Source organism: Trichechus manatus, unplaced genomic scaffold (assembly GCF_000243295.1).
Source record: "Trichechus manatus latirostris isolate Lorelei unplaced genomic scaffold, TriManLat1.0 scaffold00038, whole genome shotgun sequence".
In the NCBI taxonomy this organism is placed as follows: domain Eukaryota; kingdom Metazoa; phylum Chordata; class Mammalia; order Sirenia; family Trichechidae; genus Trichechus; species Trichechus manatus.
Window position 1 is genome coordinate 4,519,448 of NW_004443974.1, and position 11,887 is coordinate 4,531,334.

The 11,887-nt window shown below is 40.0% G+C and overlaps 1 protein-coding gene across 2 annotated transcripts in view; it reads right to left on the reverse strand.

Moving 5' to 3' along the window:
• The window catches only part of LYPLA1 (lysophospholipase 1), a 30,037-nt gene extending 18,650 nt beyond the window's left edge, over positions 1–11,387 (reverse strand). Inside the window, exons 1-2 of one of the 2 annotated variants that reach the window (XM_023730656.1) lie at positions 10,894–11,387; positions 9,495–9,526 (exon numbers count right to left, since the gene is read on the reverse strand). In XM_023730656.1, coding sequence (XP_023586424.1) covers positions 9,495–9,526; positions 10,894–11,055 — 194 coding nt within the window. In that variant the 5' untranslated portion in view covers positions 11,056–11,387. Of the gene's footprint in view, positions 1–9,494; positions 9,527–10,564; positions 10,722–10,893 lie in introns of those variants that run through there. The other variant, XM_004375614.2, reaches the window with a different exon arrangement.
• Between the last annotated feature and the right edge of the window lie 500 nt (positions 11,388–11,887).

Consider the following 11,887-nt stretch of genomic DNA (forward strand, 5'->3'; position numbering starts at 1 on the left):
TGGATATGAGTATGGGGGGGGTGTGAGCATCTGTGTATTGATCAATATTCATATAACATTATAACCTACGCACAGTCTAAGAGTTGTAGGTGTACATGTGAATATAAGAATGTATGTATGTATATGTATCTGTGTGTGTGAGACAGAACGTGTATATGGGAACGTGTACACGTGTGAATGTGTGGGTGTGTATGTATACATAGATATACACATACATACTACATGCACAAACTCAATCTTCCTAACCATCCTAACAGGTACTATTAACCCCATTTTATAGATGAGAAACTGAGAAATAGAGAAGCTTAGGAACGTGCCCAAGGTCACATGTCCATAAGCCCAATAAATTATATGCAAATGTAAAATATGTAATAAAAATAATCTTTGTCAAATGATTTTAACGAAGTGGGACATTGACGGCTGCTAAGGCTTCATAGAAAAGATGGTATCTAAATTGGGGTTTATCTACTTATTCTGTGAATTAAAACAAAAAACCAAAAAACATTTTGCTGTGCCAGAGTGTAGAAAATGCTCAGTGTATGAGGGACTTGTCAGGAAGACATATGAATCAGCTTGAAGGGGCTCCCACTGGTCAAATCAGGAACAAATGAGTATTAAATGATATTTATGGATTACCACCCACTGAATAAAACAGGAATCCATGAATTCATACAGATAGAAATTTATTAATAAAACAATTAATGGGGAGAAGGGAAATCTCTTCCTTACAGTTGAATGCCAACTAATAAATGTAAGAAGGAATGATGGAAACAAAAAACTGTCATACAGGTGACTGATTCAGGCAGTAGTTGTCAATGGATCCTTGAGGCTGATAGGTTGAGATCTAATGAGGAACGAGATACTGACATGATCTCAGAAAACCTCTCCACAACATATTAGTCCATCACAAAAAGAAAAACAGTGTATTTAAAATGCAGAAATCTGGCAGACAGCCACACAGCCAGATGATCAAGGTCAACATCTTGGTCAATATCGTGTGCCTCCTGAAGTGAGGTACTGAGAAGTGCACAGCATCGTCTCTGTGACATTCCTAACACAAGGCATGACCCGGTTCAGCAAGGCTGCATAATAGCCAAAAAGTGAAAACAACCCGAATGTCCATAAATGGACAAATAGATAAACAAAATGTGGTACATACAGTGGAATACTACTTAGCCACAAAGAGAAATGAGTCTTGATAAATGCTACAAATGGATGAAACTAGAAAACAAAAACCCTAAGTGAAAGAAGCCAGTCACAAAAGACCATTTATATGAAATGTCCAGAATAGGCAAATTCATAGAGACATAAAGTAGATTAGTGGTTGCCAGGGACTAGGGCTTGGGAGTCATTTCTAAAGGGCACAGGTTTCTTTCTGAGGTGATGGAAATGTTCTAAAATTGATGGTGGCGATGGGTGCACAAATAACTATACTAAAAACCACTGAATTGTACACTTTAAATGTATGAATTATACAGCATGCAAATTATATCTCAATAAAGCTGCTACCAAAAAAAAAAAAAAAAGAATCCATGACTGAGTTTAAGTCATGAGGAAACATTATATAGACAGATACAAGTTGAGGGTCATTCTACAGAATGTACGGAATTTAAGGCCGTACTCTTCAAAGTCATAACGGATGTAGAAGACAGAAAGATGGAAGAACTGTTCCAGATTGAAGATATGACAACTAACACATATCGTGGAAAGACCCTCAATCAGAAAGGAAATAGATGGCATTGGGACAGCTGGTAAAACTTGAATGGGGTCCGTGGATTGTATGGTAGAGTTGTACCGATGTTGATTTCCTAATGTGGAGTGCTGTATACCGGTTATGTAGAAGTATCTGTCTTAGGTTGGGTTCTCTAGAAAAGCAAAACCAGTGAAGTGCATATATGTATGTATATATCTATACATACATAAACCAAAACCAAACCTGTTGCCGTCGAGTCGATTCCAAATCATAGAGACCCTATAGGACAGAATAGAACTGCCCCATAGGGTTATAAGGAGCGGCTGGTAGATTCAAACTGCCGACCTTTTGGTTAGTAGCCAAGCTCTTACTCTTAACCCCTGCACCACCAGTGCTCCTACACATATGTACACACACACACACACATATATATATATATATAAAATTTTTTAAATAAATTAAATTTTAAAAATGGCACACCCAACTCAAGAAGTTTCCCAGGCTGAGCCAACCTGAGTTAGAGTTACATTAACAGTTGCAGACCAACTGATAAATTCTTCTCTCTCTGCCAGACTCAACAACTAGAATCACTTATTCCCCTACAGGTCACTGAAATTGGCCAAGTTTGGTCTTCTCTGGGCCTCAGTTTCTCATTTAAGATGGATTCCTGAGGTGAAATACGGGCCAATGAGTACAGCCCTTAGGTTACATGTTGCTCACTGCTGATCTAGACTCTTTAGTGACTTCAGGGTAAGGGGTACAAGAGTGACAAAGTTGAGGGAAATGAGTTGGCTGTCCTAAGTCTGAAGACTGAGAAATCATTTTAAGATAGGGTTAATGGTTACAGATTCTTCAGACGGTTATCACCTTCAGCTATCTGTGAAAAGAAGTGTAAAGCTATGGGCTTATTAATTGATTCAAACGCATATTATAGAACTACGTCAAGCAACCACTTTAATGGGTTTTTCTTTTTTAACATGTCAATATACTACCAGCTATTCAATATATTTATTTTTTGGTGTTAATAACCTCTAAGTTTTCTGCATAAGATTTCCCACAGAATTAGGAATAATATTTCACAAGCAAAACATGTATAGTTAGTTTTCCAACTAGTACACTTGCATTTTATTGTGTACAATAAGCAACTCTCTCCAGGAATGAGAAATACTTGCCATCTGGGCTGCCACTCTCAGAACCTGGGTCCACACCAAATATTACTAGGCAACCAAGGCACTCTGCCAGAGCCACACTTAGAGACCTTTTCAACACAGTACTCCAAGCAGCTTCTAAATATAAAACCTATCTGCTATTCCTGGAAAAGATAAGTAGAGTCACGTTATAAAATGTTCTCTCCCTGGTCCCTGCCGATGCTCATTTTATGTATGTCATTTCATTTTCTACCTTTTTCAATTTCACAATAATATCATTATTATATTTTCTATTTCAGGATTTGTGCTAATGACCTCAGGGATAACTAAATAAGCCCTAAATATCATGGTATTATTTTAGCTAATTATAGCTTTGGGAATGCATAGCCATGAAAAATCACACATAAAACAATCTGCCACTTCCTTATTAGAGTCCAAAATAGAATAGGTCCAATTATGTTCCTCAAAACAGTACTACATATACTTAAAGCTTAACTTACTGTGGGAGACTAATGTAGATGCAGCTTTTCTGCCTTACACTTTCATAAAGTAAAGCCACTTGATAAAGTTCACTAAGTGGTAAAGACTTAAGGCAACAGCGATGTAGAGAAACAACGAAATAAAAGTAAAAATTTTGTCTGTTAATTTTAGATGTCCTCTTAATATAATAAAACCTTAGTTATTATTTTCTCCATACCGAAAGGCTCTATACTGCTATATTTTTGTATTCTATGGCCTTTTGTAGCATACACACACACACACACATTTTTTTTTTGTGGGGGGCTAAGAATAAAAAAGCTGCAGCCCATTGTAGGTAAAGTACAAATAACTTTAAGACAGATTCCTTGAAGTTCGAAGGCTTTACCAAAAACTCATAGCGATCCTATGTACAACAGAAAGAAACACTGCCCAGTCCTGTGCCATCCTCATAATTGTTGCTACGTTTCAGCCCATTGTTGCAGCCACTGTGTCAATCCATCTTGTCGAGGGTCTTCCTCTTTTTCGATGACCCTCTACTTTACCAAGCATGATGTCCTGCTCCAGGGACTGGTCTCTCCTGATAACATGTCCAAAGTATGTGAGATGAAGTCTTGTCATTCTTGCTTTTAAGGAGCATTCTGGCTGTACTTCTTCCAGGACAGACTTGTTCGTTCTTTTGGCAATCCATAGTAGAGTCAATATTCTTCTCCCAACACCATAATTCAAAGGCATCAAATTCTTCTTCACTCTTGCTTATTCATTGTCCAGCTTTCACATGCATATGAAGCAAGTGAAAACACCCTGGCTTGGGTCAGGTGCACCTTAGTCCTCAAAGTGATATCTTTGCTTTTTAACATTTTAAAGAGATCTTTTGCAGCCGATTTGCCCAGTGCAATACGTCATTTGATTTCTTGACTGCTGCTTCCTCAGGATTTGATTGTGGATCCAAGTAAAATGAAATCCTTGACAACTACAACATTTTCTCCATTTATCATGATGTTGCTTATTGGTCCAGTTGTGAGACTCTATTAGTCCACATGAAATAAATAAATGGGGAGGAACAAACCAATAAACACGAAAGGAATGTCAGAGTTAGGAAATTACATCACAGAAATAATTAATTTAAGCAGGAATTATCAATAGCTGCTTGGGTGTAAGTTTGGTGAGGAAAAGGTATGTACCTAGACTCAAAGTTCCTCCCCACAAATTATTTTTGTTTTTTATTTTATTGTGGTAAAATATATATAAAACACAAAACTTACCATTTAAACCATTTTTAAATGGTACAGTTCACTGTCATAAATTACATTCACAATGGTGTGAACCATCACCACTATTTCTAAAACTTTTCATCAACCCCAAAAAGAAAACTCTGTACCCCTTAAGTAATAACTCCCCATTTCTCACTCACCCTCAGCCCCTGGTAATCACTAATAAAAACTGTCTCTATGCATTTACCTATTCTACTTATTTCATATAAGTAGAATTATACAATATTTGTCCTTTTGCCTCTGACTTACTTCACTTAGCATGTTTTCAAGGTTCATTCATATCATAGCATGTATCATAACCTCATTTCTTTTCATGGCTGAAAAATATTGTTTTATGTATGTACCATATTTTGTTTATCCATAATCTGTTGAATGGATTCATCATGTGAATAATGGGCATCAGTGTACAGGATCTATTTGAGTCCCTGCTTTCAATTCTTTTGAGTATATACTGAGGAGTGGAATTGCTAGGTCGTATTTGCTTGTTTTTTTTTTCATTGTGGTAAAATATATATAACATAAAACTTTTCATTTCAATCATCTTTTATGTGTACAATTCAACCACATTAGTTACATTCATAATGTTGTGCAACCATTAGCACTTTCTATTTCTAAAACTTTTTCACCACCCCAAACAGAAACTCAGTACCCATTAAGCAATGACTCTCCCATTTCCTCTCTTACCCTAGCCCATGGTAACCACTAATCTACTTTGTTTCTATGCATTAGCCTATTCTAGATTTTTCACATAAGTGAGACTATATAATATTTGTCCCTTTGTCCTGGTTTATTTCAGTTAACCAGTTTGCAAGGTTCATCCATGTTGTAGCATGTATCAGAACTTAATTTCTCTTTATGGCTGAATATTCCAATGTATGTATATATCACATTTTGTTTATCCACTCATAATGCTGCAAGAACACTGGTATACAACTGAGTTCCTGCTTTTAATTCTTTGGGGTATAAACCCAGAAGTGGAATTGTTGGGTCATATGGTCAGTCTGTGTTTAACTTTTTGGAACTGCCAAATTGTTTTCCACAACAGCTGCATCATTTTTCATTCCCACCAGAAATGGATGAGGAATCCAATTTCTCCCCATCCTCACTAACACTTGTTACTTTCCACACTTTTTTAATAATAGTGCGTGTGAAGAGATATCGCATTGTGGTTTTGATTTGCCATTTGCCTAATGGCTAATGATGTTGAGTATCTTTTCATGGCTTAGTGACTGTAGATCTTCTTTGGAGAAATGTTTTTTCAAGTTCTTTGCAGTTTTTGATAGGATTGCCTATTTGTTGTTGCACTTGTTGTTGAGTTGTCTGTTTTAACTTTTTGAGGAACCACCTGTTTTTCACAAAGGCTCACAAATTACTTTTTAATTATAAGGGAAAATAACTGCAGGAAATAAACTTGGAAGACTACCACCTTAATCAAGTGATCCAAGCTAGCAACAACAATAATGGGCCAAAAGGCATCATGTGTCTACCGATGTGAAGCAACTGGGATACATCATTTATGCATAAACTGAATCTAATCATGAGGAAATACCAAACAAACCTAAATTAAGGAGCTCCCTTAATTGTTATCTGCCAAAACATCAATGTCATGAAAGAAAACAAAAAGCTGAGGGGTCATTCCAGATTAAAAGAGATTAAAGAGACATGACAACTAAATGCGATGTGTTTGACTGGGAATTGGATTGGGGGCAGAGGATTGCTATAAAAGGCATTACTGGGACAACATATTATATCAGTGTTAAATTTCCTGAATTTGATCATTGTTCTGTGGTTATACAAGATACTCTCTTTGTTCCTAGGAGATACACAGCTAAAGTACTTGAAAATAAAGAATTGTGATACCTAAAACTTTTGCTCTCAGAAAAAAAAAAAAAAACAAATCTGTTGCCGTCGAGTCAATTCTGGCTCATAGTGACCCCTATAGGACAGAGCAGAACTGCCCCAGAGGGTTTCCAAGGAGCAGCTGGTGGATTCGGCAGCCAAGCTCTTAACCACCACACCACCAGCGCTCCTTTACTCTCCGAGGGTTCAACAAAAAATAGTAACATATATTCTGTACAGAGGGATTAGTGAATCTGAGTAAAGCGTATTGAGGAATTTTTATTATTTTTGCAACTCTTCTGTTAATTTGAAATTATTTCAAATTAAAATGTTTAAAAAATGCTATCAAGAGTAAATAATGGTTATCTCTGGTTTGTGGCATTTCAACTGATTTTCACTTTCAAATATATCTCATTTTGATTTTTTTACAATAAAAACATAACATTATGATAATCATAACAAAAGCTATTCTTATTTCAGAAAGCAAACTGTGACCTCAAGCAATACAGTATGGTCTAAAACTATTTCTTCAAATACAAGTTTCACAATTTATTAATACATATTATAAACAAGAACACGTTGGTGGTCAGATGTTTGTTTTCTGCAGAACTTTTCAGAGCACAGAAAATGCTAATGTATACCCTGTGAATCTTCAAGAGGAGGATGTGCCACATATTTCCTACACCCTAAGATACAATCTAAGAGGCATCACTGATTAACAGCTTTTTATGAGGGGAATAAAAAGAACCTTCACAATAAACTCACACATAGTAACATGAGTACCAATTTCATCTACCTAAAAATGTGGGGGAAATGGACACATTAGAATTGAGAAATGTGGAATTATGCAGGGTCTCCCAATTTTGTTTGGCTATCACTTTCCTTATGCAGACTGCATAACTTGCGTTACCAGACAGCACTCCTTGGCTGGCTCTGCACATTAAGAACCTTAACTAAAAAAGCAGAAGCTGCCAATTTTTATAACAACAAACTTAACGGCTTGATCCCTATCATCCTCCAAGTTAATCTGACAAGAATACTTTAACTAGTTTTCCCCAAGTATTTTAAACATTTAACTGTTAGACCAGTTAGTCGTGAATTTTATCGTGTACTCATGGAAACAATCTAAACTCAGCTTTTCTTTACTGGCTTTTCACAAAGTATTTTCAGAATTGAAGACTTTTAATTTTTGATATAAACTTAATTCTTGTGAGATGTCATAGATGCTGTTGGTATTTTCAACCTGATGCTGTTCATTTTCTTCGTCATTTTCACTTTGGCCTGAACTCTTAACTTCAGTCAATGGAACCTGGATAAATGGGAAGTCCACAGAGAACCTTCCTTCACTTGGACTGATTCTTCAGGCCTGAAAGCTCTCCTTACTGGGAAAGTTACAGGGTAGCAAGCTCCTCCCCGACTCTCAACATCAGGAAGAGTTTGGTTACAAAACAGAGGTTCCACTATTTATGCCTGTCATTTTCACAGGACTACCTGATGGTCAGAAAGAGCCCTGCAACCATTTTGGTAACTCCATACAAGATCTGGCGTGTTTCGTGTATCTCTACGAAGTAGGCATACGGGAATATCGAGAAATCACTTGTAAAAATTAATCTAGCTCAACCCCTCATTTGAAAGACCATTTAGTAGTAACCAAATTTTTCAGTTTTCTTCCCCTTCTGCAATTTTGTAATAACATTCAAATTTTACCTGCTTCAAATAACCACCTAACTAAAAAAAAAAAATCAACATGGAAAAGACCTAAGTAAAAGACCCATCATATACCTAAAACTGCCAGATTGACTCATGGTGACCCCACGTGTGTGAGGGTTGAGCTGTGCTCCGTAAGAGTTCTCAATGGCTCATTTTTCAGAAGCAGACTGCCAGGCCTTTCTTTCAAGGTGCCTCTGGGTGGATTTGAACCTCCGTTTCAGTTAACAGCTAAGTGCATTAAACATCTGCACCACCCAAGGACACATATGTAAAATTAGTACAACATAATTTGTTTGATAGGAGTGCAAATAAATCTTGATTTGCTTCTCCGGCCCTTCAATCAATCTTCTTTTAAGCATACATTAAACCTCTCATTCCCAACACCATATACCTCATGTTGCTACTATTTCTCTAATCAACATCAATTAGTTCTCCTCAACCTGCCCTGAAATTTTAACTCCTTTTGGTAAACTCTCAGTTGCAAACCACCTCTACAAACATTCCATCCTTCTCTGGTATCCCATACCCAAAAGCAACTCAACAAGGAGTGTGCAATTTTAATGTTACAAAAAAAGGTGTTGAAAATGGATATATTCAAGATGATGAAGGAAAAATGCTGAGGGTTTTCAAAAAAGAAAAGATTGTCCCTTATTATTGGACTGTAAAAAATAATACTAGCACACTTTTTAAAAAAAATACAATCCTAAAGTTCTTGAATATTTAACCACTGACCACCGAAGTAAGGTTGCAAGCCTCCATTTATTCACTGTTATTAATAATGGTATGTCTTAGTCATCTAGGGCTGCTGTAACAGAAATACAACAAGTGGATGCCTTTAACAAAGAGAAATTTATTCTCTCACAGTCTAGTAGGCAACAAGTACAAATTCAGGGTGCCAGCTCCAGGGGAAGCCTTCTCTTTCTATCAGCTCTACGAGAAGGTCCTTGTCAATCTTCTCCTGGACTAGTAGCTTCTCAGGCACAGAGACGCCGGGTCCAAAAGACACACTCTGCTCCCAGTGCTGCTTTCTTGATGGTATGAGGGCTCCCCTTCTCTGCTTGCTTCCCTTTCATCTGTTGTAAAATAAAAGGTGGTGCAGGCCACACCCCAGGGAAACTCCCTTTACATTGAATCAGGGATGTGACCTTAGTAAGGGCATTACAAACTCACTCTAATCCTTTTTAACATAATCTAATCTTGCCTCATTAACCACAAGCAGAGATTAAGTTTTACAACACATAGGAAAATTACAATCACAAAATGGAGGACAACCACACATACTGGGAATCATGGCCTGACCAAGTTGACACGTATCTTTGGGGGACACAGTTCAATCCATGACATGGTACTTACCCTGTATCTCCCAATCCATGAAGGAAAATAACCTAGAATAGAAAAGGAAAAAATTAGGAATAGGCAATGCCTACATAAACCTGTATTTCACACTGCAGTTTTGGGTAACATGGATTAGAGAATAAAGGTTCTTATAATCTACTCCAGAATTAGACTATCTCAGAAAATTAATTAATCTCTATACCAAACCAAAAACCAAACCCGTTGCCTTAGAGTTGATTCCAACTCATAGAGACCCTACAGGACAAACAGAGTAGAACTGCCCCATAGGGTGTCCAAGGAGCGGCTGGTGGATTTGAACTGCGGACCTTTTGGTTAGCAGCCAAGCTCTTAACTACTATGCCACCAGGGCTCCAATTAACCTCTACAGACCTCTTTAAATGGCAAAAATACTCCTTATAACTTACTTCATTCCCTGGGGTGCCTAACATCAATTAACTTGGGGCTTTAGCAATTAAAGAGGTCCCACTTAGAAGTGCAAAGTATCAAAGGCTAAGAAAAAAGTCTCTCCCAAGTTAAACCAAGTATTAAGTCTCACATACACGGTAGAAATTTCCCATCACAAAGAAGATGCCTCCGAGGGTAAATTAGGTTTGAGATTCTTATGGAAAAGTTCCTCTCAAAAGAGTAGCTCTGATTTCACAATAAACTATATCCTCCAACTTCTTCAATTTAGACCAAGAGGGTAAGAAATGAAAACACGCTCTTCCTATGGACTTAGACGTGCCTCTCCACAAACGAGGAAGAAACACCCTCTCGAGCACCCCAGGTGCGGACACCCACACCCCCTGCCGCTTGTCCCTCCGGGTTTGGGCCGGGAACCCAGGGCGTGATCGCTCCGCAGCGCAGGGGGCACCAGACTTCGGGCGAGACCTGATCCCCCAGCCCGGCGACAACCCCGGAGGCGACCCGGGCGCTCCTCCACTCAGCACAGGCCCGGGCGGCGCAACGAACCCCACCAACCAGGCAGGAAGGGCGTCCCACCCTCGGGCCGCCGCCGCCCTGCACGGACCCTGCGCAGGGGGCAATCCGGGGAGGCCGAGTGGGCCCGAACCTCCGCCACCACTCACCGCGGCGGTGGCCTTCCGGGCGGCTGGCACGATGGCGGGGAGAGGGGCGGACATGTTATTGCCGCACATACACCGGCTTGGCGACCGCGCGTCGGAAGCGGAAAGGACAGCGGCTCCCGGCCGCTGCCAAGAGCGTGAGAGCGCCGACTCCCGGTCCGCCCCGCCGGGCGCGCGCTCAGGCGCGTGCGCGCCAACCCGGCGCCGCGCAGCCCGCCGCGCACTCCGCGCGCCCCGTCCCCGCCCCGTGGTGCTCTCCCTGTGCCGTCACAGAAGTTCCAGCTTAGCCCTCCGCCCGGACTGGCTACGGCGGGCGCGCGACCGCAGCTGACCTTCTCTTCGCGCCGCGTAACTTCGGCCCTGCGCAAGCTCGGTCGGGAGGACGGGAGAGACGCTCCCAGCTTGCGCGCGTCCTTGCTGCGAACCTTTTTTTCTTTGTTTGTCCCCTCATTTCGTGCTGTAGTGAGAAGAACTAGCACTAGAGCCCATCTCATCCAACCTCTGATATTCAGCTTCCTGCAACCGGCGTCTTCTCATTTCTAAACGTTGGGAAGGACTGGGAGAGACCAGTAGAGCATTCGCTATGTTTTCATTTGGGCTATGCTAAACCAAAAAAAAAAAAAAAAAACCAAATCCGTTGCGGTGAAGTCGGCTCTGACGCATAGCGACCCTATCCCCATAGGGTTTCCAAGGAGCTGCTGCTGGATTGAAACTGCCAACCTTTTGGTTAGCAGCCAAGCTCTTAACCACTGTGCCACGAGGGCCCCTGGGATACGCTCGTGGGCGTCAACTCCGGAGTAGTTGGGGGTAGTATGTAGATGTGGGTCCAATTTCCTCCTTTAAACTAAAGTTGGAAAGGAAAGCATTCAGTTGTCACCGAGAATCCACAACTTCCCTAAACTGACCGACATTACTCAATGATTGGCGGACATTGACTTATTATGGTATCGATTTTAGCACGGGACTAGATCGCCCGTTTTCTGGACGGGTTGCTTAACAGTTCAAAATATAGTTTTATCAGCAAATTTATTGTACATCTCCCATGGTAAGATCTGAGAGGGAAGAAGTATAAACACTTAAAGCCAAATTCCCTGACCTTCAGAAATTTACGATTAGGTGGAGAAATTTAAAGGATACAGTCAACCTTTAGGGAATACTGTGTGAGATTGGGAAGGGAAAGGAAGAAGCTGGTGACCAAAGGGGTTCAAAAAAACACTCAGAAACTCCACTTTTATTCACATGATAACCAGAACACTGAGGAATTTGGGGTCTCATTCGTACTGTTTTAATCATTCCTGTCCTAGGTTTGAGCAGCGAGAATTTTGT